The sequence below is a fragment of the Acomys minous genome, assembly GCF_964271855.1.
Source record: "Acomys minous genome assembly, chromosome: 2".
NCBI classification, from domain to species: domain Eukaryota; kingdom Metazoa; phylum Chordata; class Mammalia; order Rodentia; family Muridae; genus Acomys; species Acomys minous.
In genome coordinates, this window is record NC_140484.1 from 1,736,714 (window position 1) to 1,764,300 (window position 27,587).

Below are 27,587 nucleotides of genomic sequence, written 5' to 3' on the forward strand. Positions count from 1 at the left end.
ACATGTTTTTGTTTTTTGTTTTGGTTTTTTGAGACAGGATTTCTCTGTGTAGCCTTGACTATTCTGTACTCGCTTTGTAGACCAGGCTGGCCTCAAACTCGTAGCAATCTGCCTGCCTCTGCCTCCCAAGTGCTGGGATTAAAGGAGTGTGCCACCACTGCCAGGCGAGTCTGAATAAGTGTATAAGGATCTGTAAAGTGCAGATCTTTCTCTAGCCTATCTTGTTAAGTAAAGTTTTATCAGGACATAGCCACATCCACTTTGTTATACACTGCCAATGGCTGCCGCCTCCTGCTCTAACAGCCAAATTTAGTTGCTATGGAAATGAGAGATCTCAGACTAAGCAGTAGAAGTCAGTTGTTGAAGGCCTCTGGCCTTATTCTCACAAGAGTGGGACCTGCAAGAGTACGCAAAGACTGAAGAGGCTACGGAGGTAATGTGGCCCATTTCACAAGAAGCATGCAAGGGGCAGGTGTGTTCAAAGACTCCTGCAAAGAGCTGGGCACAGCAGCGCGTATTTTTAACCCCAGCACTCAGCACTTGGGAGCCAGAGGCAGGTGGATCTCTGCGAGTTCTAGGCCAGCCACATCTACAAAGTGAGTCCAGGACAGTCAGGGTTGTCTCAAAACAACAACAACAACAACAAACCAAAACCCAACAACCAAACAAAAGCATAAAAAAAACAAACCAAACAAAATCATAAAAAAACAAAACAAAACAAACCAGGCCAAAGCGAAGACTCCTGCAAAGAAGCAGTGCCACTAACCCTTGTAGGAATGGCCACTAAGTGCTCTCTGGGGTGTGAAAGCAGCCCCAACACCTTCTGCTTGACCTTCTGCTTGACCAGCTGTGTAGGTTACATTTGGTTGGGAGCAAGATTTCAGAAGCACGCGTTTGTCTGACAGCAGAGTAGGAGAGGGCGAGAAGAGAGCTGGAGGTGATTAGACCAATTAGGAGAATCAGTAAGAAATTAGGGACAAGATGTTCCAGACCAAACTGGTGTAGCTCCAGGGCGTGGACAGGAATGGACCTGCTTGGAGAACAGTTGAAGAGATACACAAAAGCTAGTTAAACCCTTGTCTGTTTTTTTTTTACATATACATTTATATTATTACATATATTGACAATAAACTACCTACAGCAAGAAGAAACATAAAACAATCAGGAATTATATAAATGTTACATTCATAGTGTTTTGGCTATTTGTATTTGGCAGCCTTGAAGAAAACATCTTTCCTATTTTGGTGTGTCTAAAATTCTGAATGTAAACCAATATCTATCATATCTCATCTCTGTCAACTTAAAACATCTATCTAGACCTAAACACATCTTAACTCCTAAACAACTAAGCTTAATTGTAAAACTAAGCTATCTGGTCTTCAACCCCATCACAGACTTGAGAAGGAATAAAGCTAATTACCTGAGTAGACAGAAGTGCAGGTTAGCAGGTTCCCAAATGAGAAAATGACAGAGACAGTTTGCTTCCTGATCAGTCACCCAAAACTTGCTATAACATTGGAGCATCATCCTCAGCCTTTTGGTCCAATATATCAGACAGACATATTTGGGAGGCAGCAACTATTGAGGACTTGCTTACCCTGTCTTGGCAGAGTTTGGTTATCAACTTTACCTGCATCCAAGCTTGCCCATTTTTAGGCAAAATTCTATATGTTGTCAAAAACAAGGACATTTCGCCCAGTGGCTGGTTTGCCACATTTGAAGCCATCTCCATAAGGAGGTTCATTGATGCTCATCATCTTCTTTGAGGTAGGCTGGGTGTTGCCAGGAGTTAACCTGTCTTACTGTCAAAGAATCTTTAAAATAATAAAAAGATCTTTAAATGCCATATTCTGTAGGTCTCTGAGGTTTTTGGAGACCTTATCTATTTTACCTTATCTATCTATAGAATCATATCTATCTGTTAAACCTAGGATGTATACTCTTGTGATAAAAATAGACTAGTAATTGACATCACCATGATTTGATAAACCAACTTATATTACTTAATTATCCTAAGCAGCCTGCAATATTACTTTCACAGTATTGGAAGTAAGTGTTGTATTATAATTGAGTTGTATGGGTACAACACTTCATATTAGAGTAGAAATATATATAATGTGTGAAGAATAATCTTAAATTTTAATTCTATATTAATGTATCAAAATTAAGCTTATTTTGCATCAATATACAAAATTCTACACCAGTGAATTAAAAATAACCTTGTGAGTAACAATTAAGGCATTAAGTTGAGGAGTAGATTCGATAATCTAATTTTTATCTTATCATCTCTATATATTTCTATATTCCCCCTTCTTCCTTTTCAGTCTATCTCCAAACCTAAGAAAGAAAGATAAAGGAAAAGAGAGACATCCCTGAGTCCAACCTTGTTTTCTCTCTGAATAAACCAAAAATAACGTATAACCAACTCCCAATGAAAATAAATATCTATAGCCCAAGAAAACAACCGAAAACCTATCCAACCCCCCCCTTAAGGAAAATGGGGCATCATTCTCTTAAGGTTTCTTCCTGCTAACCTGGGATGAATAATACCTTTGTAGGAGCTCAAATAAGAGTGGAGGAAACGGTTAAACATGCTAGGAATAGTATTTGTGGTCCACTTTCTAAATATTGAGAAATTCCAGGTTTAATTAAAGTCCTGTGTGGGGCTGTCTGAAATGCTGGACCAACTGGGCCCTTTGTCTGTTTTAAAAGGGTCTGATTGGAGCTGTCTGGGAAGGGGACACTCAAGTTGATGCTAGAAGTCTCACAACTCAAGTAGTTAAAGTGCAAAGCAGACAGAATTTAGTGCTATTGTTAGACCCTTCAAGATGTATTATTAGAAGCAGTTTTTCATTTCCACTAAGAAAGAGGAAACAATCCATCCAGTTCCCCCATTGTTCCTTGAAGTGTCCTGTGGTTCTGAGAGACTCAGACACCAAATCACCTTTTTATCTCCATCCATAAAAGCGTCCCCAATCAAAGGTGACAAACTTGTCCCAGTTTGCCCAGGACTTTTTGATTTTACCACTGAAGGTTTTGCTCCAAGAAATCCTCTCCTTCCAGAGCACACTGCAGAGTTGGGCATCTCACATGCAGGCCTCTTCAGGGAAGACTCTGTTCCTATCTCTAGCCACAGAAAGGCTCAGCAGCTTTAAAGGGGCGGTTTCTCTTGGCAATAACCAAGTAGAGAGAGTGTGTTTCAAGTCTGGCCTTTCTCGGAATTCTGCAGTCTTGTGTATGAAAGGAAAGAGTTCAAGAAAGGGGGAACAGTCCATATTGTCAGGGGTTCCCCAGAACACTGATGGATTCAGCCATGAAGGAGTCTCCAAGAACAGGCTCCTGGAGGTGGGGTGTCCTTGTTTCATTTCTGTAAAACCACCCTGACACCCCCCAAAAAAATTCAGGGGAGGAAGGATTGATTTGGCTTCATATTCCAAGTCACAGTCTGTCATTTTGAGAAAATCAGGGCAGGGAAAGAACCACTCCCATTGTGTCTCGGTCAAGAGCTGAGGCAACAAGAGGATCCATGTTTTCTTGCTCAGGCAGCCTAATCTATACAGCCCAGGGCCCCAAACCAGGCCTTGGCACCTCTCACAACGGCTGCTACTTCTTACATCGATAATCAAGAAACACTCCCCGCCCCCAACCCCCACTCACAACCTACCCACAGGCCAACCTGGTCTAGATAATCGCTCACTGAGCCTCTCTTTAGCCTGGTGATTGTGGGTTGGTTGTGTCAACTCGGTAGTTAAAATTGGCTAGCACATGGGAGATACTGTTCAGACGGAACTGGGGGCGCAGTGGAGGAACGGATGGAGGGAGCTGCAGTCAGATGGAGCCTGGTCCTTTTAAAGGGCTTGACTGTAGGTAGGAGAGGGGAAGAGGGGAGTTGGGGAGGTGAAGGTAGGACGATCTCTGCGTCTTGTCAGCCTGGAGGAAGTGGTGCCTGTACTGATGAGGGTGAGGAGATGGAGCTGCAGGAACAGGGGCCACAGCACAAGCACAGTTTTGCTTTATTTTGTCTTGTCTGTTGCATTCAGGGATGGGCGGGTGGGGTACATGGGCATATTCATGTATACGCAGGTACACATGTGCATATACGTGTGGAGGCCAGAGGACACCTCACATATCATTCTCAGGGACTCACCACTTTCTCAAAACCAGCTACATGGTGGCGGGGCGTAGGGGCCACAGTGTGAGCATGGAAGTCAGAGACAGCTCGCCAGAGTTGGGACATGGTTCTCTCAGGCCAGGTGTGGTGTCGGTACAACATGCTTTTAATCCCAGCACTTGGGCGGCAGAGGCAGGCGGATTTCTGTGAGTTCTGGGCCAGTCTGGTCTATAGAGTGAGTTCCAGAACAGCCAGGGCTATAGAGAAATGCTGTCTTGAAAGAAAAAAAAGTTTATTTTCTCCTTTCACCTTGTGAGCCATCTCACTAGCCTTATACCATGGCTTTTTGGTTTTGGTTTTGTTTTTTCAAAACAGGGTTTCTTTGTGTAGCCTTGGCTGTCCTCAAACTCACAGTGATCTGCCTGCCTCTGCCTTCTGAGTGCTGGGATTAAAGGCGTGTGCCACCATGCCCAGACTTATACCATGTTTTTTGAGACAAGGTTTTTAACTGCCCTGAAGCTGGCCAAGCAGCCTAGGCTGTGATGTGTGCAAGGGCGTTAGTGTCCAGAGGGGGTGATGTGATGAGGGCTGTGATGTGTGCAAGGGCATTAGTGTCCAGAGAGGATGGTGTGATGAGGGCTATGATGTGTGCAAGGGCATTAGTGTCCAGAGGGGGTGATGTGATGAGGGCTGTGATGTGTGCAAGGGCATTAGTGTTCAGAGAGGATGGTGTGATGAGGACTATGATGTGTGCAAGGGCATTAGTGTCCAGAGGGGATGATGTGGCAAAGGCTGTCATGTGTGCAAGGGCCTTAGTGTTCAGAAACAGTGAAGGAAGAATGATGCTTGGTGATGGTTTGTCCATGGTGGGGTGGGAGGAACCTTGTTGTGATGCCCTTGCTTAAAAACCTTTCAACACTACAGTGTCAGCGTGACAGACCTGGACCTCTCCCTGAGGTTCCACTGCCCCAACGCAGCCGCATCACTTTCCTACCTGGCCGTTGTCTCTGGCCACTCTGGCCACCCCACCTCTTCCAGCATCCTGCCCCAATTTCCCTAAAGTACGCTGGGTTTTCAATGTGGAGTTTTTCTTTCCGATGAGAAAACTCCAAGCACCAGAAGGAGTTCTATCTGCCCCAACGCCGCCCTACCGCGTACCCCACAGAGGGAATCCATTTCTTGTTCTCTAACCAGAATGGCTCATCACTTTCCCCCGGGGTGATGGGGTGGCGGACAGGCTCTTTGTGTAAGAGAGTATGGATATCCTGGAATTCATTTTGTAGACCAGGCTGGCCTCGAACTCACACAGAGCTTCCTGCCTCTGCCTCCTGAGCGCTGGGATCAAAGGTGTGAGCCATCATGCCGGCAACCCATCATTTTCTTACTCCCTCTTGAGGGAAGTTGCCTCCCTCTGCACTGGCAAGCCCAAGGGCACACACGAATGATTTATTCTGACCGATCAGGTGTTCCCTCCCAACGGTGAAGACTGAGCTACGAGGGCCGCGCAGCACCAGATGCAGGACTCTATTTGGGTCAGAGTTTATGCTTTCTAAGCTGTTTGCCTGAGCCTAGGGGGGAATGGGGGAACTGAGAACAGACGAGTATTGCACCAAGATAACAAGGTAAGGACACAGAAGAAATGAGGCAGAAACTCTCTCAACTGAAGGTTCTATGCAAGACTCAAAGGAACATCTTACAGCTGAGCTTGAGGAGGTATTTATTCTATTGCCACGAATTAAGTGGCAGTGAAGTTAGCCCCAGGCAGGTTCTGTTCTGTTCTCTACCCTTGAACTAGAAGGCTCTACTCCTGCAGCATCTCCAGTGTGCCTCTGCTAGAGCAGTGGCCTTCTTATCTCTACATTGTGTGTGTCTGCCCGGGCCTGGCATCCCTGAGGACAGGGACTCTTCTCTCAGGTATATGTTGGATCCTCAAAAAAAAAAAAAAAAAATAGCTGTTGGATTGTTATCTTCACAGTCCACAAAATGACTCAGTGTATCATTTCTTAGCGACTACTCTAAACTTCTCTCTGCTTTGCCCTTAGATTTGCTATTGTATTACTTTTCTGAGTTTGTGACAAATACCAGATATAAGCAACTTAAAAGGATGGGTTTTAGCCTATAGTTTGAGATGTCAATCCATCATGCCAGTGAGGGTGTGGCAGAGCAGAGGCAAGCTCATGTGTCAAAGACAGAAATCAGGAGAAGAGCCAGAACCTGTCCTCGGGGACTTGCTGCAACCCGGTCCCACCTCCCAGTAGTGTCATCATATTATGAGCCCATAAAGGGATGAATCCACCCCTTAGGCCAGAGTCCTCAGGCCCTAAATCATTTCTGAAACTGCCCTCATACACACTCCCAGAGGTACACTTGGGCATTTCCTAGGTGTTTCTCAGTCAATCTAGTTGACAAGTCTTGCATTATTTTACAGAATTTTCATCAAATTGGCTTTTATAAGATCCATCCCCCCCCCCCATTGTCAAATTTCACAGGCTTTAAGTTTCTCCTATTTGGAATTCAATATAAAGGGCTCAGAATATAGTGATGTTAGAAAGCCCTGCTTCCCTCTGACGGTGAAGTTGCAGGTATAAATAGAAAACCTGTCTTCCAATTGTCGAAGCCTCTGAGATGAAAGCTGTTGAGGCAGCTTGATTTCCTTAATTTTTTCTTCATTTTTTCTCTTATTAAAGAGATTCTTTTCTCATACAATATATTCTGGTTATGTTTCCCCTCCCTCTGCCCCTCTCAGCTCCTCCCCACCTGCCCTTCCCTCTGGATACACTCCTTTTCTCTCCTTAGAAAAGAGCAGGTTTCTCAGAGATAGCAAGAAAACATGACAAAATACAATATAACAGAAAAGCCATCACATGGAGGCTGGACCAGGCAACCCAACAGAAGGAGAAGAGCCCAAGAGCAGGCCCAAGAATCAGACCCATTCGTGAGCACAGGGCTTCCCAGGATCACAGGACTGTGCTGCTGTACCCAGCTTTTAAGCAGACTCTGGGGATCCAACCGCACGCTGATGGACCGTTTCAATACCTCCGCGGTGTGAAGAACTCCCCACCCCCTTGTGCAATGTTTGGGACGGTGGTGTGAGATATCCGGTGAAAGTTGAGTTGAGCCAATAGAGAACTCGAGAAAGCCGCCCAGAAGCAGAAGCAGAAGGTGACCGTGAATACAAAGTTGTCCGAACCGTCTAGAAATGTCATCTAGGTCGCTCAGCAAACACCTGCCTCGCAGAGGTCTTATCGATTCAGAAGCCATTCTGGTCTCAGACCTGGCCGTGACTAAGAAAGATGAGATCAGATTGATTACAAAACTCTTAGACCTGGCCCAGCTGGGTCAGAACTCTGGTTTAGTTCTCAAGTCAGTCAAGACAATCCCTGGCTTGCATATTCCCAAGGGCTAGAATGATCCCTGCACTGATATCTCAGAGCCAAACCGAATCCGCGGGACTTTTTATACCGGGGTATCTGACCTCCCTAGGACTAGAAAAGTTGTGTCCACTCTGAGGGACCTAAGCTGTGATGTAACAACTGAGGTAGTCTGAGAGCATATTGGGAACACTGTTGCCAGGAAACAAGAAGGCTTCTAGCTCTATTGGTACCCTGGGTGAAACCTCCCCTGTCTCCGCATCGCTAACTCTCACCGGGACCTGATCAGTTGTTTTAAACAGCTCCAGCATGCTCCGTGTTAATTGTGTCAAGTAAAAACCAACAACTCAGGGCTCCACGACGTGACTCTAAGCAACTTCTTTAAGCTATGTCAGCTAGTATTCCGTGAAATGGGCGCGCTCTGAGAGTGACTGCCTCCGGGATGGGCTCAGTGAAGGGAGGAGGCGGGGCGGGAACAACAGTTCGGAGGGGAGTCACCAAGGCACCTTGCAACCTGCGGGCAAATTCAACCCAGCCCACTTGCTCCTGCCAGACCTCATAGACGCTTCCTTCCCATTTAAAGTGAATATCCCCCGGAGCGGGGAAGTTAGTCCCCTCCTCGCACGGTTCCTCTCGGTCCCTTCTCAGGCCCACTCTCTCGGTCGGTGCCCGGTTAGCTGTGGCGGTCTCCGACGCAGTCCGTCCTCTGCCCGGCTCGGGCAGTGTCCCCGCCGCCTGCGCCCCGGCTCTCTGCGGCGGTAACCCCGCAGGGATGGGCAGCAACACACTGCGGGAAGAAGGACGGTCGCGGCGGGTCCGCGGCCAGCGCGGGGGAGGGGCGGGCGCGAGATAACGGACCGCTGCGCCCGGCCCCGCCCCGTTATGTCCCGCGCGGACCGCCGCCGCCGCGGGGGGCTGCCGAGTGCAGGCGGTGGGGGGCGCGGCGCTGGAGGAGCGCCCAGCTGCTGGGGAAGGACCCGTGCACGCGCACGCACGCCGGCGCCGGGGCGCGCGCGCACGCCCTGACGTCACGCGCCGCTCGCCCAATGAGCGCACGCCCTGCGGGGAGGCGCCGTTCCCGCCCTCGCCCGGCGCCGCCGCCGCCGCCGCCGCCACCGCCGCCGGTGCGCCGCTCGGGCCGCCCCCGGGGGAGCGTCTGAGGAGGCCGGCAGCAGCATCAGCATCTGCGGCAGCGGCAGCGGCGGGCTGCGGACGCCCCGTTCGGGTCCGGGGAGCCGCTCATCCCCGACCGATGTCCTCAAGATGGAGGCGGCGGGGGCGACGGCGTGAGGAGGGCGGCGCGGAGAGCGCGGGATCAGGCCGGCGGGCAGCGGCGGCGACGGGATGGGGCTGCTGCTCATGATCCTGGCGTCGGCCGTGCTGGGCTCCTTCCTCACGCTGCTCACACAGTTCCTGCTGCTCTACCGCAGACAGCCCGAGCCGCGGGCGGACGAGGCGGCCCGCGCGGGCGACGGCTTCCGCTACCTTAAGCCGGTGCCGGGCCTGCCCCTCCGGGAGTACCTCTATGGCGGCGGCGGCGAGGAGCCCGCGGCAGGGTCCTCCGAGGCCGGCCCGACCCCCGACAGCCCGGCCCCGCCGACGCGGGAGACCTGCTACTTCCTCAACGCCACCATCCTGTTCCTGTTCCGGGAGCTGCGGGACACGGCGCTCGCCCGCCGCTGGGTCACCAAGAAGATCAAGGTGGAGTTCGAGGAGCTGCTGCAGACCAAGACTGCCGGCCGCCTGCTGGAGGGGCTGAGTCTGCGCGACGTGTTCCTGGGCGACACGGTGCCCTTCATCAAGACCATCCGGCTGGTGCGTCCCGTGGTGGCCTCGGGCACCGGCGAGCCCGACGGCCCCGACGCGGACGCGCTGCCCGCCACCTGTCCCGAGGAGCTGGCCTTTGAGGCGGAGGTGGAGTACAACGGCGGCTTCCACCTGGCCATCGACGTGGACCTGGTGTTCGGCAAGTCCGCCTACCTGTTCGTCAAGCTGTCGCGCGTGGTGGGGAGGCTGCGCTTCGTCCTCACCCGCGTGCCCTTCACCCACTGGTTCTTCTCCTTCGTGGAGGACCCGCTGATCGACTTCGAGGTGCGCTCCCAGTTCGAGGGCCGGCCCATGCCCCAGCTCACCTCCATCATCGTCAACCAGCTCAAGAAGGTCATCAAGCGCAAGCACACCCTGCCCAGTTACAAGATCAGGTGAGGGGTGGCGGGGGTGGGGTAGGGAAGCTGGGGAGGGGGGCTAAGGACAGGGGAGCTGAGGCTGCCCGGGGGGCGGTGGCCAGGGAAGGGCCAAGCAGATTCTCAGCATGACCCTGGGCTGCAGTTGGCTTCCACCGTGGACACTTAGCGTGCTGCCCAAGGCAGCAGTGGGAGCTGGCTGCTAGAAGCCTCCGTCAGTGTCCCTGGCCAGGCAGAGCCTCTTATCCCCCCCAGGAGTCTCCTGGGCCTTTGGAAACACACTTGTGTCAGTGGTTGCTGCACCCTTGGCGGGGGGGGGGGGGCAGCGGCTATGTCACTGCCTTTGCAGCATCTGGACCACGTGGAAAAGTTGTTCCTGGACACACTGCAGGCCCGAGGGGTGTGCTCACAGCCCAGCGCTCTGCTGTGCGGCTCTCCGGGCTAAGGCAGGGCTTGCTGTAGACGGCTGTGACTTGGAGGTCTTCTGCCTGTGGTCTTCTCTGTGAATTTGGAGTAACTGTCATCTGCCCTTGGGAAGCAGGATCCGCATCACAGCCGGACTGTCCACTACTCGGACGTCTGCTTACTCCCTGTGGCTCTTCCTCAACCCAACACGTCCAAGTCACCTTGACGATGATGTTTTAAAGATAGTGATTTTGAGTTTTTCAAAGTTCCTCTGTCTGTGATGACCTAGTTTTATGTGATACACTTTTGATTAATACATGAGCTTTCTTAGGCTGACATGGAAGTGGAAGGGGAAATGAAAATTTGGATGCTCAGAGGCGTCATATTTAGTCTGGGAAGGCTTGTTTCTTTTAAAACAACCAACTTTTTAACTTCTCTTTTTTCTGTTAACTTTATGATCACTAGATGTAGATTGTGTTCTTTACTGAGAAGTCATCAGTCGCGTATATGGTATTAGCTTTAGTTACCTCTGCCCTTTAGTGGAGATTCAGTGTCCTGGACTTATTTTCTACCACAGTCTCGTCACATAGTGCAGCAGTGCAGATTTGGGATGGAGTTTTGGTTTGTGGAGCTTAGATTTTACTGGTTATGTTTTGTTAGGTGAATGAATAAATGAAAGTTAAAAGAATTATTGTATGAGGCACATATTCCTATGGATTTGTGGGGGGATGGTGCACTGGCCATTTACTATGTAGCATCTGTAGTTCTGCAAAGTTGATACAGTTTATGAAACCTTTTTACATGTCTGCATTGAGTTGTGGTTTTTAAGCAGAGATGTGTTTATAGCAGTGTGTTGCTAAGAAAGCCATAAGCGAAACTTGTTACAAAATTTTGATAATCACAATTCATTGATCTCAGAAACTACTCAATGCGTAGATAGGTTTTGGACGTTTATTATTATATCCTCCTTACCATTCTCAGTGCTCAAGAGTCAGCACCAGTCAGGAGTGGAGAGACTGCCTCCACCTTCCTGAGTTTCTTGAGAATTGATTATAGTAGCATTTAAACTAAGGTGGAGTTGATGGCGGGCTGAAGTTACTAGAAAGCTGCTTTTAGATTAGTAAAAGGAAACCAGGGATGAGAGGATGAACAATGCTGCCTGCGCAGGTGCTCACTTGTTTGTGTACCCACTTCTCCAGAGTGTGCCACACTGTGATACTGTGGGGCTGAGTTCAGAGAAGAGAATGAGTTCCAACACATTGAAGATGCGTCCTCATTCTTACAAAGAGGAAGTATTTATCCTGATTTATTGTTGAAGGAATGAAGCTCATAGTAGTTAAATAACAAGCCACAAGCTGCCAAGGGGCGAGACTCGCGGCTGGGTAAAGTGAGGCTGCCTTCTTAGTTCTTTGTTTGAAGGAATTCATTTCACCTTCACTTACTCATTATATTTTTTGGATTGAGAATTATCCACCAATAAAAAATGCTTATTGAAAGCTGGGCGTGACAGTGCATGCCTTTAATCCCTGCACTGGAGGCAGAGGCAGGCAGATCTCTGTGAATTCAAGACCAGCCTGGTCTACAAAGTGCCAGGACAGCCAAGGCTACACAGAGAAACCCTGTCTCGAAAAGCATAAAATAAAAATAAAATGTTTATTGAGATAATCTTTTGCTTTCCTGTTCGCAAAAAAAAAAAAAAAGGAAAGAAAACGTATAAATCATTCTGATTAAATGAACAAAATACAAAAAAAATTATTTTTTGCTTTTAGAAGTAAAAATAACATTTTACACAGCCCAAACCTTTAACCTCAAATCCAGAATTAAGTCCCTTAAGTGCATCAGAATGACTCCATTTAATTATCTTGATTATTAGTAATTTTTAAAAAAGGATAATGGCTCCTACAGCGGGACAGACTAGTGAATGGGAGAGGTTGCTTTCTTTGGGCACACAGAGTTTTGATCTTGTTAAATGTTAACTTGCCACCACTGTGCTAGGAATAGAACCTGGAACTTGGAGTGTGTTAGGAGAGCATTCTGAGCCTCACCTCAATAGTTCCATTGCCCCTCTTTTTTTCCTTGTTCTTAAATGATTTTTCTAAAGTAAAGTTATGTTGTCAGGCTAAGTCTTTGGGTGTTTGGTGCTCTGCACAAAGATCCTTTTTTAATCCCCCAGATTGTGTTTCTTCATTTGAATGTCTAATCTTCTTAGTAAGAACTAAAATAGTAAAGAAAATCATATTGAGTCTCTGGTTCTTTGCTGCTTTAATCATTACATAACAACTGTCTTGTTGGTGAACATTGCCACCTCTTTTTAAACCTTTGTTTCCCCTTTTTCATACTGCTGAACTGAAGTAGCCTTTTACAACTGCCAGGCCCCAGTGTTTGACCTGAAACAGTCAAGCTTCCTAAGGACTCTGATGATAGATGCTTGAATTTACCCAACTAAAACAGCTTATAAAACAGTAGATTTTAAACATTAGTTGTAATATGCTGAAAATATGTCCTGCTGCATTGAAGTTAGGAGTAGTTTCTTAATTCAGCCCCTCATAGTTTTAATCCTTTTCCCCTTAAAATGTGTACTTAAAAATAGTGCATACAGTAGAGATCTTCTTTGTCACTGGCCCTCTCCCGTGCATGGGGGTCTGCCTTCACGGTGAAGTCGGCTTACAGTGCTGTGGTGGCAGGCAGGCATCTAGGAGTCACGTATTTGTGGTTCTTGCTAATGCAGCAGATTTTAGGGTAACGCTGTGACCCTTTAATACAGTTCTTCACTTTGTGGTAACCCCAACCATACAGCTAGTTCACTGCTGCTTTATAGCTGTAATGTTGCTACTGTTATGAATTGTAATGCAAATGCAAATGCCAGTAGTCCTGGGTGACTCCTGTGACATCCAACTCAGAGGGCACATTTAGTCGCAGGTGCAGGTGCTACTGCGTGGCCTGTTCTGGTCCCCAGTGCTGACAGGTAGGGGATTTTCATGAAGTGAGTTTCCTGTTTTCCATCCCTGCATCCCTTCCAGCAGCAGCAAAGGGAGCTGTGGCAGCAGCTCAGGGCTGAGGCCATGTGTAGGCTGTACCCTGCCCTCCATAGTCCCGCTCACCTGCCCCGTCACCTGTCACCTGGTTACCTTGGAGTCATGCGCATTTGAGTCCCTTCCTGGAGTGGTGACTTAATGAAGGGTGATTGTTTTATCCTTTTTAAGCTTTATATTTTTGGAAGAACTACCATTGAGAAAATCTACTTATAACAGAGTCTATATGATGTTGAATTTTAACAACTCACTCTGCCACAAAGTAGAAATAAAAACCTTGATATATTTCCACTTGACTTACTGAGTAATAATTGCACATAGTTGTGTCTGCTTTTGTTTGAGTTTGGATGGTATTTTGCTTGAGTAGATTTGGCCAGCAAAAGAGGAAAAGTTACTTAATAGGCTTTATATTTGAGTTTATTAAATATGGAACACATGGGGAAATCATTATAGGTATTTATAGATATCTTTTAAGCATGGTTTTGTTATAACTAATTATTTTGTCCTGTCTTCTTATTCCTGTAAACATCCTGAAATATATTTGTAGAAAATTTTCACATGTGCTTGGTGGCTGGAAAGCAGAGAAGACCATGTTCTGTTATTCCTGCTAAGGTTGAGGGACAGGACAATAACATCACTATAGTAATGTAGACACCATTGATTTCCTAGAACTAAATTAGGCATGGTCTGTAAAGCCTCCTACTTTATACTGTAGTTTATACATAATTTATTGCTTGGTCTAATGAGATGATGAAGAAGAAAAGCATTTATTCTTAATGTCAATATATTTAAATTTTTTCCTGATTATCTGAGGTAAAGATGGCTTTAAGAAGAAATCCATGCTCTCTTAGAAACTTCCAGAGTATATTCACAGAACACTGACAGGCTGTCTGGGAGGTAGAGTGTACTGTACTTACATTTCATGCTTTTCTATATGTATATAGATGACCCTAAAATGGTATGTTCCCTTTAAGGTGGCTACTAAAACTCCCCAGTGACTATAGATTATAGGTTAGCTTTACTCACCAATATTACCTGGAAATGTGACTAAGCTTTGGTATTTCAGGATACTAGAAACAATGGCACTGATGTGTTATTCTAGCCATCCTGAAGTAATGATGTAATGTAGTAGCTAGTTTTCGTCTGCTGTGCCTTTTCTTGTATTATAACTTAGAGGAAATATGTTTTGATGTCTCTTTGTAAATGGAATTTCAAGATCATTTTCTCAGATGAGTCAGTCATGAAGTCATTTTAAAAAGTCACTCATTTTTCACTTAAGTGCTGATCCCATACTGCATTTACCTAGTTCTTTGTTGGGAAGGCAGGTGATAAAAATAGTCGTAAGGTATTCATGCTCTCATGCTGCTTGTTTTCTAGGGCAAACAAAGTTAATAATAGTGCCATTTGGATATACTTATGACTTCAGTTTGTGAGGAACAGGAAGAGATCAATATCTCTGCTTAAGCAATCAGAAGACTACTTACTGTTATATATAGGTGTGGTATGTCTAGGGAAAACCTTTCTAGATAGGGCTCAGTGCTGTTCAGCTTCATGTGTCCACTGCAGAGAGTACGTGCCCTCGTGTGTCCACTGCAGAGAGTACGTGCCCTCGTGTGTCCACTGCAGAGAGTACGTGCCCTTGTGTGTCCACTGCAGAGAGTACGTGCTCTCTAGTTTCGTGATAGTTTTACTTCTAGTACGTTGGATTTCCTGAAGATGCTGTTGCTATGGAAATGTAGTGATAAATTTCCTTTAGAAATCTGAGGGTAAAAGTGTATGAGGAAGAAGTTAGGCTTTAGTTAGTATACATGTATTGGCTATCCCAGAGAGCCAGAGTTTGTTCCTGAAATAAAGCATATTGTTATGGAAGAGTATCTTTATTAAACATTTAATATTGATACATAAGTATTACTAACAGTTCATTAGATGGTCAGTAAAATAAATTTTCTATAAGTGTCTGCCAGACACCTAGGCAGTCCATCAGGCTCAGAAGGGATCAGTGGCTTTCTCAGAGTCCTAAATAAATAAATAAATGAAGTAACAGGAAACAACCCAGGAATCCCCCAGTGTTTCTGTAGCAGTGAAACCGTCACCACTCTATAAAGTTCAGAGGGATGTGCACTAGATGCTGTTAGGCCTGCACGCTTCAATTGGTTTTTGTGTTTTTAAATTTTTAGAAGATGGGGAAACTTATCCGTACCTCAAAATCATGAACTATTCACTGCCTAGCCTTCTTCAGGAGGACCCTGATCTTTTTCCTCTTTAAAAAAAAAAAAAAGACAAAACTAACCTGATTCTCCCCCCAAAATGCATCTCAGCCTTTGTAAAGGTCTTTTTGGTTTTGTTGGATAATTTCTGCAGAAGAATACAGAAACAGACTTTTGTTTAATTTCATGAAATTAATTAGTTCTTGGACTTTAGGCTACAAAGAAAACAGACAGGAGACAATTTCATTACCATAAGTTCAACTAAAGCTAATAAGCTAGCACACAGAGATGTCACAGCCTAGCTTACCTTCCTAAAATGTACCCACGATGGTATGGATCAGACATTTCTAACAAACTTCTGTATAACACAGTGTTCTCCTCTCTCTTTTCTCCCCCCACCCCCCTCTTCCTACTTGGTGAAATTTCCCTACAGCTTGCTTGAGGCATCTGATGCAATAATAGTTCAACACAAATAACGATGCCTTAACTTCCTTTTTACCAATGTCATTGGGTAAATGCCAGACTTTTTTGACAGTATTTTGCCAGTCTCTTACAGATATTCAAATAGTGTTGAGTAGTTAGAAATACTTGTAGTTAAAAAATCTATTATTCCCAAAGTTATTTTGGAATATACTTAAATGATCACGCAACACACACACACACACACACACACACACACACACACACACACACACAGTCTGTACGCTGAGCAGATGCCCCTCAGTCGTCCTAATAACACAGCAGTGCAGCACAGATGTGACCCTGCAGGTGTGTCTGTAGCCGACGGCTTCCCGACAGCGCGTGGGTCCAGCTGTGAGACCCTCCACCCTGCATCTGCTCACTTGTCCCTGCCCTGTATTTGCCCTTCTCCTTACCTGCTTATTGAGACTTGGCTTTCCTGTCTAGCATTTCCCCAGTGTTTGTCCAGCTTTAGCCTGGCGATAACCACCTTGCTGGGATGGATGCCCACATGGACAGTTGTGCCATTAGCCTTTTCTCGCTGTATTTGTTCAGTGTAGATGACATATTTCTTCCTGTACACGTGGCCTTTGTGGTGTCTTCAGACAACCTGGACGTCATGGTCCTTTTGAGTGGATGTAGATTGAACATATACTCCTGTCTCAGCTCTTTGGAAAGAGGGGAAGATATGATCTCCCATAGAATCTGAGAAGGTGCATTGAAATGCTGCTTGCAGTTCTTGCTTTGGTTGGAAGTCACTAAGGGATTGAACTTTGTTTTGGCTGCAGTGGATCCTGTGATGGCTACAAAAGGGAAGAGAGCCTGCCCTTTCCTTTTTAAAAAAAGATTTATTATGTATACAGTACTTTTGCCTGCATGTACACCTGCAGGCCAGAAGAGGGCACCAGATCTCATTACAGGTGGTTGTGAGTACCATGTGGTTGCTGGGAATTGAACTCAGGACCTTCAGAAGAGCAGAGAGTGCTCTTAACATCTGAGCCATCTCTCCAGCCCCTGCCCTTCACTCTTGATTATTCTCTTTCTTCAGATTTCTTAAACGGAATATATGGAGTGTGCTTACACACTACCACCCTCTTTAAAGAAGGGTGTGTGTGCGTGCGTACATGCATACACTCACATGCCAGTGCATGTGCTGTGTTTCTGCTCAGTTGCTCTCCACTTTATTTTCAGAGACAAGTTCTCTTACTGACCTTGGAGCTTGCGGATTCAGCTAGACTGGCTGGCCATCCCAGGGGTGGTCCTGTCTCTGTCTCCTAGCCTTAGGGTTACATACAGGCCCCTAGTCTTTTATGTGTGGGTTCAGGGGATCAAATTCATTTCCCATGCACATACAAGCACTTACTGATTGAGAAATCTCTCCAGCTCTAACTTGCTTTTTTTTTTCCCTTAATGGTGAAGGAGCTAGAAAACTGCCCTTTCCGGCACACTTAGTTGTTGTCGTATACTTAGAGACACTGTGGCCGTAAGCTGGGAGGCTTTATTCTTTTGCATTAAGTACTGTCTTCACTACTTTTCTATTGCTGTGATAAGATACTATGTCCACAGGCTTACAGTTTCAGTCTGCAGCCGTCATGTCAGGGAGCAAGGCATGCAAGGCACTGATACACAGCAAGACCCAGGAACACATTTCCTCTAACAAGGTCACAGCTGCTGATCTTTCCCAGACAGTTCTACCAACTGGAGATTCAAGTATTCAAAATATGAGCCCATGGGGCCATTCTGTGTGGAACCACCACAGGTACTTAATGTGTTTGCTTGAGTCATTGTGAGATAGAACCAGTTAAACAGGCAGCCATGACTTAGGAACGATGCTAAGGAGGAATGTTGCCACCTCTACAGCGTAGTTATGTGACTACAAGATTTTGCTGGGAGTCTTTTGTGGCAGTAGTGACTCTGTGGCACACGTTTGTACTCGTTGCACTTGGGAAACGGAGGAGGAGGTTGTCTCCAGCTGTGTGGTGAGCCTAGGCCACATGAGACCATTTCTCAACCATCCAGCAAACCAAGGTCTTAGGTAGCAGCAATGAGCTAGTTTTTTCTGTTTAGTAGCTGTGAGGACCAGGACTCTATATCTTGAAAATTAACTTGTACTCTGTTGTTAGACAACTGTTGCATGCAGATGTGTCTAGCAAATTACCTATATAGTGTTTGTGTTGTATGTTAATGTTCTCTCTGTTTCACAAATGTGTTTCTTAAAAGTCTCTCCCCACTGTGTGTGTGTGTGTGTGTGTGTGTGTGTGTGTGTGTGTTGCCTGTACGTGCGTGTGTCCATGCTGTGCCTTGATGGGCACATGGAGATCAGAGGACAACATGCAGACTGGTCTTCACCGTCCCGCTTGTTCTGAGAGTCTCTTGTTTGTCAGGCTGGCCTGACAGCTCCCAGGGATTCCCATCTCACCACAGGAGCACTGGGGTTATAACCAAGTGCTGCTGCATCCAGCCTGAGTGCTGGAGCCACGAGTGCTGGAGCGGCGCTGAGTGTCTGGCCCACTCAGCCTCGGCCCTCCCTTCCCTGTACTGGCTTCTCGTGCTTCAGGCTCAGTACCAGTCAGTCTGAGGATGGTTACGGTTGCTGACGACACAGTCTTACTGTAGTCATTGGTAACGGAAGAAAACCACTCTTCAGGTCTTCCAAGTCTCTGTAATTTGCTAGAGTAAGGCATTCTCAGAATGGCTGTATGAGATTTATTTTTAGAAGGCACTGAAAATCTTTTATTCTCACTATTACTGATAGATACATTTTTTTTCTGTAAAATTTAGCACTTCAATATTTGGAAAGAATATTCATTTTTTTTTTAAATTATTCATTTTGAAGATAGGGTTTCTCTGTGTGTACCCCTGGCTTCCTGGAACTCTGTAGATCAGGCTGGCCTGGAACTCAAGATCCACCTACTTCTGCCCTCCCGAGTGCTGGGATTAAAGACGTGCACCACCACTGCCTGGCATGATTTTGATTTTTAAGCAGGCTACAATAGCAAATTTTTGACATGGGAAGAATCAAGTTAAAAATTTGCAGTAAAATGTTTCCTTCTGTTTACTAATGTTGGTGTAGTTAGTAGTATAAACTAAATTTAGTTCAGATATTTGAAGATGAATAAAGAGAAAATTTTTGATAATCTTAATTTGTAATAAACCTCTAAGTACAATATATCTATGTTATATAACCTTTTTAAAAAGTATAAATTACTAAAAATACCTAAATACCACTTTAAAAATTTGAGTAAGCAAAATAGCTGAGTAAATTACTCAGAACTTGAACTTCTTAATAATTTCAGAGTTAGGATTTGGACTCAGTTCTGAGACTCTTAGAAGTCAATGAGAATTTATTTATTGAACCAGACTCTGGTAATCATTGTTGGAACTCAAAAAATGTCTGTGTTCCTAAGGTTTTCTTGAAAGTCCCTCAGCCTCTAGCCCTGCGTGTGTGTTCTATTTCTGTATTACTATTGATTTCCTGACTTAGTTTAACTGAGAACAAATCATGCTGCTTATAATTGTTGAGACCAGATAAAAGAAAATCTAGTTTTTAGGGTTGAGGAAGAAAAAGAATTACATGATTACATGACTCAGCATTTGCTTCCCTGTTCCTAGGGTGAACCCTAGAGGAGACTTCATGTAGACTTCTCAAAGCATAGACAGGAGAATTGTTAATCTTACAAGCATTGTTTATTTAGTTATGACTTGAATGTGATTATTATAAACAGGCATAGTGATATAGGTAATATTAAAATCAGTTATACTTCAGAAAATATTTTACTTTTACTTGAGAGAGAATACTTTTAAAAATATGGGCAGTCAATAGGCTTTGAGTATAATTTTCTCCTCCTTGCTCTGTTGAAATCTCTGTGCCTTCTTATGTAAGAGTGTGGCTTGTTTTCTGCCCTGGTGTGCCTAGACTAAACTGCCATAGTCACACTTCATAGTCCCTGCCTTTTCCACAATTGGGAGGTGGCAATTTTACCTTAGGCTGTTTTCTCCCCCTCCCATCCCACAAGACTTCAGTTCATCCAATAAAATTTAAATGCTGCCATGCCAAGGGTACTGTGCAGCCCAGACATAGATTGTAGTGAAGGGACTAAATGAAAATAGTCCCTTTTTTGAACTGTTTTTATTTTTATGTTTTTTAAATCTAGTAGTGAGAAACTGTAACTAGGTAAAGTCTGTCTAGTGCAGGAGTGAGGACCCGAGCGGGATGAGCGTGGTATTCAAGTGCCTGTGACTCCAGCGCTGGGTGGGGGTGTGGGCGGGATCCTCAGAGCTCACTGGCCAGCCAGCCACTGAGGCACTGAGGCCCAGGGCTGGTGAGAGAGGCCGAGTCCCAGCACCCTGGCAGGACTCACGGCCGACTGTAACTGTAGTTGCAAGGGGTCTGATCCGGGCCCTCTCTGGACTCTGCAGGCACCAGGTGCACATGATGCATAGACGTACAGGGAGGCAAAATCCCGTACTCACAAAATGAAAGTAAAAGATTAAAAAAAAAAAAAAAACACTAAGGTGGGGTTTGATACAAGAATACACCTAACACTGACCTCTCATCCACAGCTGTGTTTACCTATAACACACACTATAACACACACAGGAGTCCTAGTCTTAACTCTTCAAAATGGAGCTGAAGGCGCCCTTTTAGCTGACTCTCTTAGACCTTTATACGGGGGCCCTACCAAGTCAAAGCTTTACTCACAGTAATAAAAAATGTAATTTGCCTTTCTCATTTAGTCCTTTCTGTTATATTGTGATGTCCTTACTCTGACAGGCAGTGGAATGCCAGTTTCTTTCTCATGGGTACTATTAATAGATGTCATCCCCATAAACAACAGCTCTTTGGAGTCCTTAGTCACTGAGAACCACACATGAGGATCTTAAGAACAAAGTGTTTGCAAACCACTAGTTTAACTTGAGGTTTTCACCATCTATAAAGGAACTGCTGTTCTTGTTTGTTCCTTTCTTACTCGCCTTTGATGACTATTGGATATAGACAGTATTTTTAATCGCTGTTTAGTACTGCTAGTCCATGTTGATGGTGCCAGACATACAGGAAGGAGAATGGGTCGGCTGCAGCTTTGACTGTGCTATGGTGCAATGATAAGATAATTAGTGTGTCATTTTAGTCTCTACTTGTAGAAAATGAGGCTTATTAAGTCCATACATTTTTATTGTGCTGTACTTTGGACTCTTTATTGGGTTCTTTTATCTATCACCCTTCTCCACCCTTATCCTTTCCAACACCCCCATCCCCTGCCGTGCGCACGCGCACACACACACACACACACACACACACACACACACACACACATACACACACAAGGTGGGAGAGAAGGAAGGTTAGAGGGGAAGGGGATGTTGATATCATTAGACACTTCCTGCTGGTGACGGTATCGAGTTCTTTGGGGCGAATTTGATCTTCCTCATCAAGATATCTGCAACCAGGAGGAGGAGCAGCAGCAGGGGAACAGCTGCAGCAGGAGGAAGAGCAGCAAGGGAGCAGCTGCAGCAGGAGGAGGAGCAGCAGCAGGGGAGCAGCTGTAGCAGGAGGAGGAGCAGCAGGGAAGCAGCTGCAGCAGGAGGAGGAGCAGCAGCAGCCTCTCCAGCTCCCAGGGCTCTAGCATTTTTATATCATCTCAAGAGTCCCCAGAATACCAAACATAAACTATCTGTAGCTGGCAAAGTTATGTCTCTGCCAGAGCACGAGTCAAATCATCGGCAGCTGCTGTGGACAGTCTGAAGCAGCCCCATATCCCACACCTGGGACTAAAACAAAGACATAGTCACATAACGTTTCTCCATATTTAAAGAAACCAAAATTGTCACTACAGTTAATAGTTGCCAGAATCAAGGATACATATGAAAATACAGTGTGATTTGCAGAAGTGCTAGGACTGTATCAAGTGACACTTTTGTGTTCTCTTATTCTAAGATACGTGTTAGAGGGACATAGAAGTATAGATTTGCCAACCTCTTTGCTTTGTGACAGCTGAAAATTTTAGACTTTTATAAAGGACACGTTAGTATTATAACTATTTAGAAGTACTTTTTTTCTTCATAGATGTACAGAAATTAATTTCCTGTAGTGTAGACTTGGTCATCAGTGGTACACACCAGGAAAGTCCATGAATAAAACAATCCTCTGTACATTTCCTTAAGTCATTTTTAAAACATAAATGTGGCTCTAAAATTTAATGGCTAGGAATACTAAAATGGGGAGGCGTGCTGGCTGCTGTTGACTTGTTCCCTTACAGTTGCTAGTTGATACATGGCGTGCAAGGTCGGGTTCTGAGACAGTTATGGGCACCGCATCAGGGCCCCTGACATCTAAAGCTTCGGGGAGAGAAGTAGCCATGAAGGTAAACGCTGTGAACGGTGCCGTTCTGAAGTGCTTCGTTGGGGAGGGGGAGGGGAGGCCTGCTCTCTGACATGTCTGTAGAAGACCAGCCTTAACACATAGTGCATAGCTCATAGAAAGCATGACACGGAGTATTTCTAGAGCATACCGCTGTGCCACCTGCTGTATGAGAAACTGCTCGGCTTATTCTTCACACACTGGTACCGGATGAATGCTATTGCTGTCTTATAAACACGGAACCCGGGGCTCTCAAGAGCTGAAGTAGCTTGCCTAAGAGAAGGTCTCAAACCTAGGAAGTATTAGAGCCAGGGTCGAAGACAAGTACCGAGCACTGCTTGAAATTGCCTTGTTAAAGACAACAGCAAACCAGAAAGGTCGAGGGAAATCATGGAAAATCTAAGAGAAGGAATTCAGAAGGAAGGCAAGGATAGAAACTGTGGGCTCTAACGTGGACATGGAATGCATCTGCGGGGGGAGGAGGGCCAGCTGTGAGCAGAGGGCTAGTGTCCATTCACAGGGAGCTGACGTGAAATCCTGAATCCCGGGGAGAGACGTCTGAGATATGTCTAAGTTTCCTTCTCCTTCTTGATTAAGGTAGTGTACATGTTGTTTTGTTATCACACTAGTCTAACGTGCTTCTGCCAATGTGTTGAAGAGTAAGAACAACTTACCTTCCACCTACAGTTAGCAAGGCCATCAGTCGGTCGGTTCAAACACAGCCTTATGATGCTGAAAGGAGCACTGGCCTTCAGCGGAGTGTGCCCCTGCTTTTAGACTTGGCAGTGTCCCCGTTCTCTTTAGTTTCTAATGTTCTTCTTTACATATAGGATATTTGTACATTCATCTTTCACATACAGTGTTGTGTAAAATAAGTATTTCGGAAGTTTCTGTTATTTTCAGGGTACTTTTTGAATTGAATGTTACGCATAATACAGGCTATGTTTTTAGCCAGTTGAAGACTAGAAAGAACTGGGCGTGGTGGCGCACGCCTTTAATCCCAGCACTCAGGAGGCAGAGGCAGGTGGATCGCTGTGAATTCAAGGCCAGCCTGGTCTACAAAGCGAGTCCAGGACAGCCAAGGCTACACAGAGAAACTATGTCTCGAAAAACCAAAAACAAAACAAAAAAAAAAAACCAAAACCAAACAAACAAGAAACTAGAAAGAAATGCTGTTACACGTGCTTAAGAGTTAAGTAAGTTACACTCGGGAAGCAGAGGCTGGCGGATCGCTGTGAGTTCGAGGCCAGCCTGGTCTACAAAGCGGGTCCAGGACGGCCAACACTAACACAGAGAAACCCTGTCTCGAAAAACCAAAAAAAAAAAAAAAGAGTTAAGTAAGTTATAATATAGACAAAGCTCATAGAACAATGCCTCTCACTTAAATGCTACCTGGGTAAGAAGTGGGACAGACTTAGTTGTTGTGATAAAAGTTCTAATAAGCTAGTTATGCAGGCAGGCCACCTTACTTTTCAATGCCGTTGCTTCCCTGGAGAAAATGAGGAGGCTACCCCAGATAATGTTTAAGGTTTAAACATCGCTCCTGTTTGTTGACTGACAGTGTTCATATTATTTTTGATTATCATGTAGTAAGAAAGTTACTCTTAAATAAAATGTGCTTTCTTGCAGTCATGCACTGAGATCTATGCCAGTGTGTGGATGCAGAAGACAGAGCATGTGCTCTTTGTAAATACAGAGCAGACTTGAAGGGTGCTGACCAGTGCTTCAGAAATGACTTAGAGCCGCACTTGAGGAATTCTGTTTGGCAGGTAGCACTTATGATACCTTGCAGGTTAGAAAGTGCTAGCATTAAAAAGTCTTCATCTTCTCACAGATGAAGTATACAACCTTTCCACTCTTTTGAGCAAGACAGGGAGATGAAAAACCTTACTGAAATCATATGCTCTGTTACATAGTGTAGTTGAGAGCCATATATTTTGTGTTTTTTGTTTTTTTTCACAATACATGGCCTCCTTGACAAGTTCTCTGCTTGCCTTTGCCAGCGTGTTTCTAGAGGTGGAATTCTTGCTCTGCATTGAAAGGTTGTGTCATTTTTTAAATTAGCTCTAATTGTTAGTTTGCCTTTTACTGGGCTGAAAAATCTAGTAAATTTGTCATCCAGGAAAGAACACAAGCTGACTGAAGTCATGTAGCTCTAGACCTCAGCATATTTTTATACAGGATTTGTAGTAAACCTTCTATAAAGATCACAGTGTTTGCAAACAGTGTTTCTGCTGCCATGTGATGGAGATGTCACCAGCTGGCACTCAGGGCGTTGTACAGAACAATCTTGAACAGAGAACTGAGAGTAAAAACATATTGTAGCTGTTACAAAAGATGCTGCCATCCAATTTGAGAAGAAGGCTTAGTTTCTGTAGGTATAAAATTTTAATTGTACATTTTAATATATATTTAATATACTAAAGTAAATACATATTTAAAAATAAAACTTGTTTCTTGTCCTTAAACTAATTGAAGATTTAACTTACCAAATGAAAAATTTGTAATCGTGACAGTTTAGCTCAGAGCTTTGACAAGATGAACAGCCTTAAATCCAGAGTGAGGACCGGGTGTGGTGGCACACACCTTTAATCCCAGCACTTGGGAGGCAGAGGCAGTCGGATCGCTGTGAGTTCAAGGCCAGCCTGGTCTACAAAGTGAGTCCAGGACAGCCAAGGCTACACAGAGAAACCCTGTCTCAAAAAACAAAAACAAAAAACAAAACACATAAAAAAAACCCCAACAACAACAAAAAAGCCCCAGAGTGAGGACCTGAATTCAGACCCCTAAACACACATAAGAGATGCGTGGCGTGATGATGTGCTTTAATATTAGTGCTGGGGAGTGTGGGACAGGAGGGTATTTGGTAAGTTTCAAGGCGATGGAAAACACTCTCAGCGTCCTCACTGAGGATGACAGCCAAGGATGGCCCTGGTGTCCACACACATGCACACCTGCATGGAAGAACACGTGCACACATACAGAGAAACACATTAAAAGCAACCCCGTCAGGTGTATACTATGTACTCATCCTGCTTGGCCTAAAAGTAACCACTCTACCTTTTTTCTTATTTTTTCTTATTTTTTAACCTTATAACCTTGAATCATTCTGTGTGTTTGGTTTGGTTTGGTCTAGTTTCTTTGACTGAATGTTTGTGCATATAGCTGTAATTGTTCCTTTTATTTTCTGTAGACAATACCTCTGCAAGTACGCTCAGTGGACAGATGATGGACAGTTGATTAGTGTTGTTAGGAACAGCCTTACACACATCTCTTCACGAGCACCGTGTACATTGCTGTTAGGTTTTACTTGGGCTAGAATTGCTGTTTGTCATTTCAAATTTAATATAGAATGATACTTTTTCTAATTAAGTCCATTTTAGCAGTTTCACATCCCTAGCATTTGGTCTTCTCTCTCTTCAATTTAGTTAATGCATAAGAATTAAAAGCCTGGCCCACACCTGTTACCCAGTACTAGGGGAGGCAGAGGTAGGCGGATGTGGTAGGCCAGCCTGGTGTATAAAGCAAGTCCGGGACAGCCAAGGCTACACGGAGAAATCCTCTCTTGGACGCCACTCCCCATCCCCACCTCCACCCCCTACCCCCCCCCCCCCAAAAAGACAAATAGAACAGAAGGATTTAGTTAGGTGCTGAGAATTTACCCCAGGACCTGCGTCACCACTGAGCCACAGCTGAAACAGAAAGAGTTTATAGAACTTAGCCAAGGTACTGCTGTCAACCCTGCTTGGCTGCCCTAAGGCCCACTGTTTAGGAGTGACCGCTGGTGCCTATTTCTCTTCTTAACAGCTGCAAAGTGGTGTAGTTAAGGTAATAGGCTCTAAAGACAGACTTTCAGAATCTGGCTGTAGCACTGTCTAGCTGTGCATATTTCCCTTGAATAAGTTATTTAATCTATTTGTGACTCAGTTTCCTCATCTATACAATGAGTGCTAGCTCCATGCCTGTCTAATAGAACTACTGTAGAAAGGAGTTATAATACAGACAAACGTTGGACGGACGCTTAATCATAGCCTTGCTTCCGTTTTCCTGAGTAATGTAACTACTTTTTATTTCAATTGTAATGTTCTCTACTGTTTAGCTTTATAAGATAGATTTGACTCATACCTTTTCTTCCCATCTTTTTGTTTTTCCCAGTACATTATATCACTGCTTTAAATTGATAACGGGTATAGTTAAACACACTTGTTTATTATCATTATTATTATTATTTATTACTTTCATGCTATATGGATTCTATTTTCCTGTGTGTTCGAATGTTTTGTAATTTTTTTTTTAGTAGTAATTAGAAATTTAAGTTAATACATTATAGCAATGCTTGGGTACTGATCTCTCTTACCCCAGTGCTTATAACTGCTTTGTTTGTCTTTGAGACAGGGTTTTTAAAAATGACATTTTCATACATGCTTGGTTTTGGTGTACTCTCTCAGTTCTCCAGCTCCCTGTCCTGCACCCCTTAAACAAACCCTTTCTCTCTCAGCTTTTGTCCTCTGGCTTTCTTTTCACATGTGGTCTCTGAAACAGGATGTTACCCTGTAGTCCAGGCTCACCCTCCCTTAAGGTCTGTGCTGTCTATAGGTGTGTCCCAGAACGCCTAGCCGTTCGCTGGGTTTTTAGTTACCTCCTAGATGATTCTAGCGCACTGTGCATCTCCTTTCAGTGCTGAGCTTCTGAGCTTGAGTCTGTAGTTTCTGACAGTGCTGTGAAGTGTAGATGGCTGTTGTACAAAGTCATCAAATTAGAATGTGGCTCGGTCCGCAGTGGTGTCTTTGGTTAGTTCTCGATATTTGCTTGAAGCTAAGAGAGATGCTCCCCACTCTTTTGCGTCCTGGTTCCCTCTGAGCTCGGGAACCCTAGTCTGAGGGTTGTGTTCCTTTAAGCGCGTGCATTTTCGATGAGTCTCCATAGTCTGTTGTGCACCAGGTTGGCTTTGCAGATAGTTTTGACTTGCTCTATGCATCCTCTCAACACAGTATCTGTGCCAACATCCTGAAAGCAGTGATGGAAAAGAAACCTTTCTCTCTGAGCAAAACCCCAGTGGGCTGTCAGGACAGGCTGATGTGCCCTCACTGTTTTCACCATGGCACGGGGCGGGGCTGCGGGGTGGGGAACAGGCAGTCAGGGCCTCTCAGTATGGTCTTCTCAGGGTGCTGTACCCAAGGCAGACTCCACAGATCAGGGTTAGGCTGCCTCTTCACTGTGCTGTCTAGAACTTAGCCTTGGAGCAGGTAGCTGGGGACTGGCAACCCCGCGTCTTCTTCCTTGTAGAGACAGCCCTCCACCGCCTGGAGCAGAGCCCGCCTCCCTGAGCTTGTTGACAGAAAGGGAGCCATCTTGCTTCAAGTATCAGATTTGGCTTTCTTGCTGTGTTTTGTAGAATTTTTTTGAATAGATGTTTCTTCATTTACTATTTGCCCTTAGGACTTTTAAGACACTTTGTTTT

General features: G+C 45.1%; 1 protein-coding gene across 2 annotated transcripts in view; it reads left to right on the forward strand.

The window, feature by feature from the left end:
• The first annotated feature begins 8,692 nt into the window (after positions 1-8,692).
• Positions 8,693-27,587, forward strand: part of PDZD8 (PDZ domain containing 8) — a 61,797-nt gene continuing 42,902 nt past the window's right edge. For both annotated transcript variants that reach the window (XR_014777574.1, XM_084774043.1), the window contains exon 1: positions 8,693-9,683. Coding sequence is in view for 1 of the 2 variants with exons in the window: in XM_084774043.1 (XP_084630169.1) it covers positions 8,827-9,683 (857 nt within the window). In the remaining variant the exon portion in view is untranslated. The remainder of the gene's footprint in view (positions 9,684-27,587) is intronic.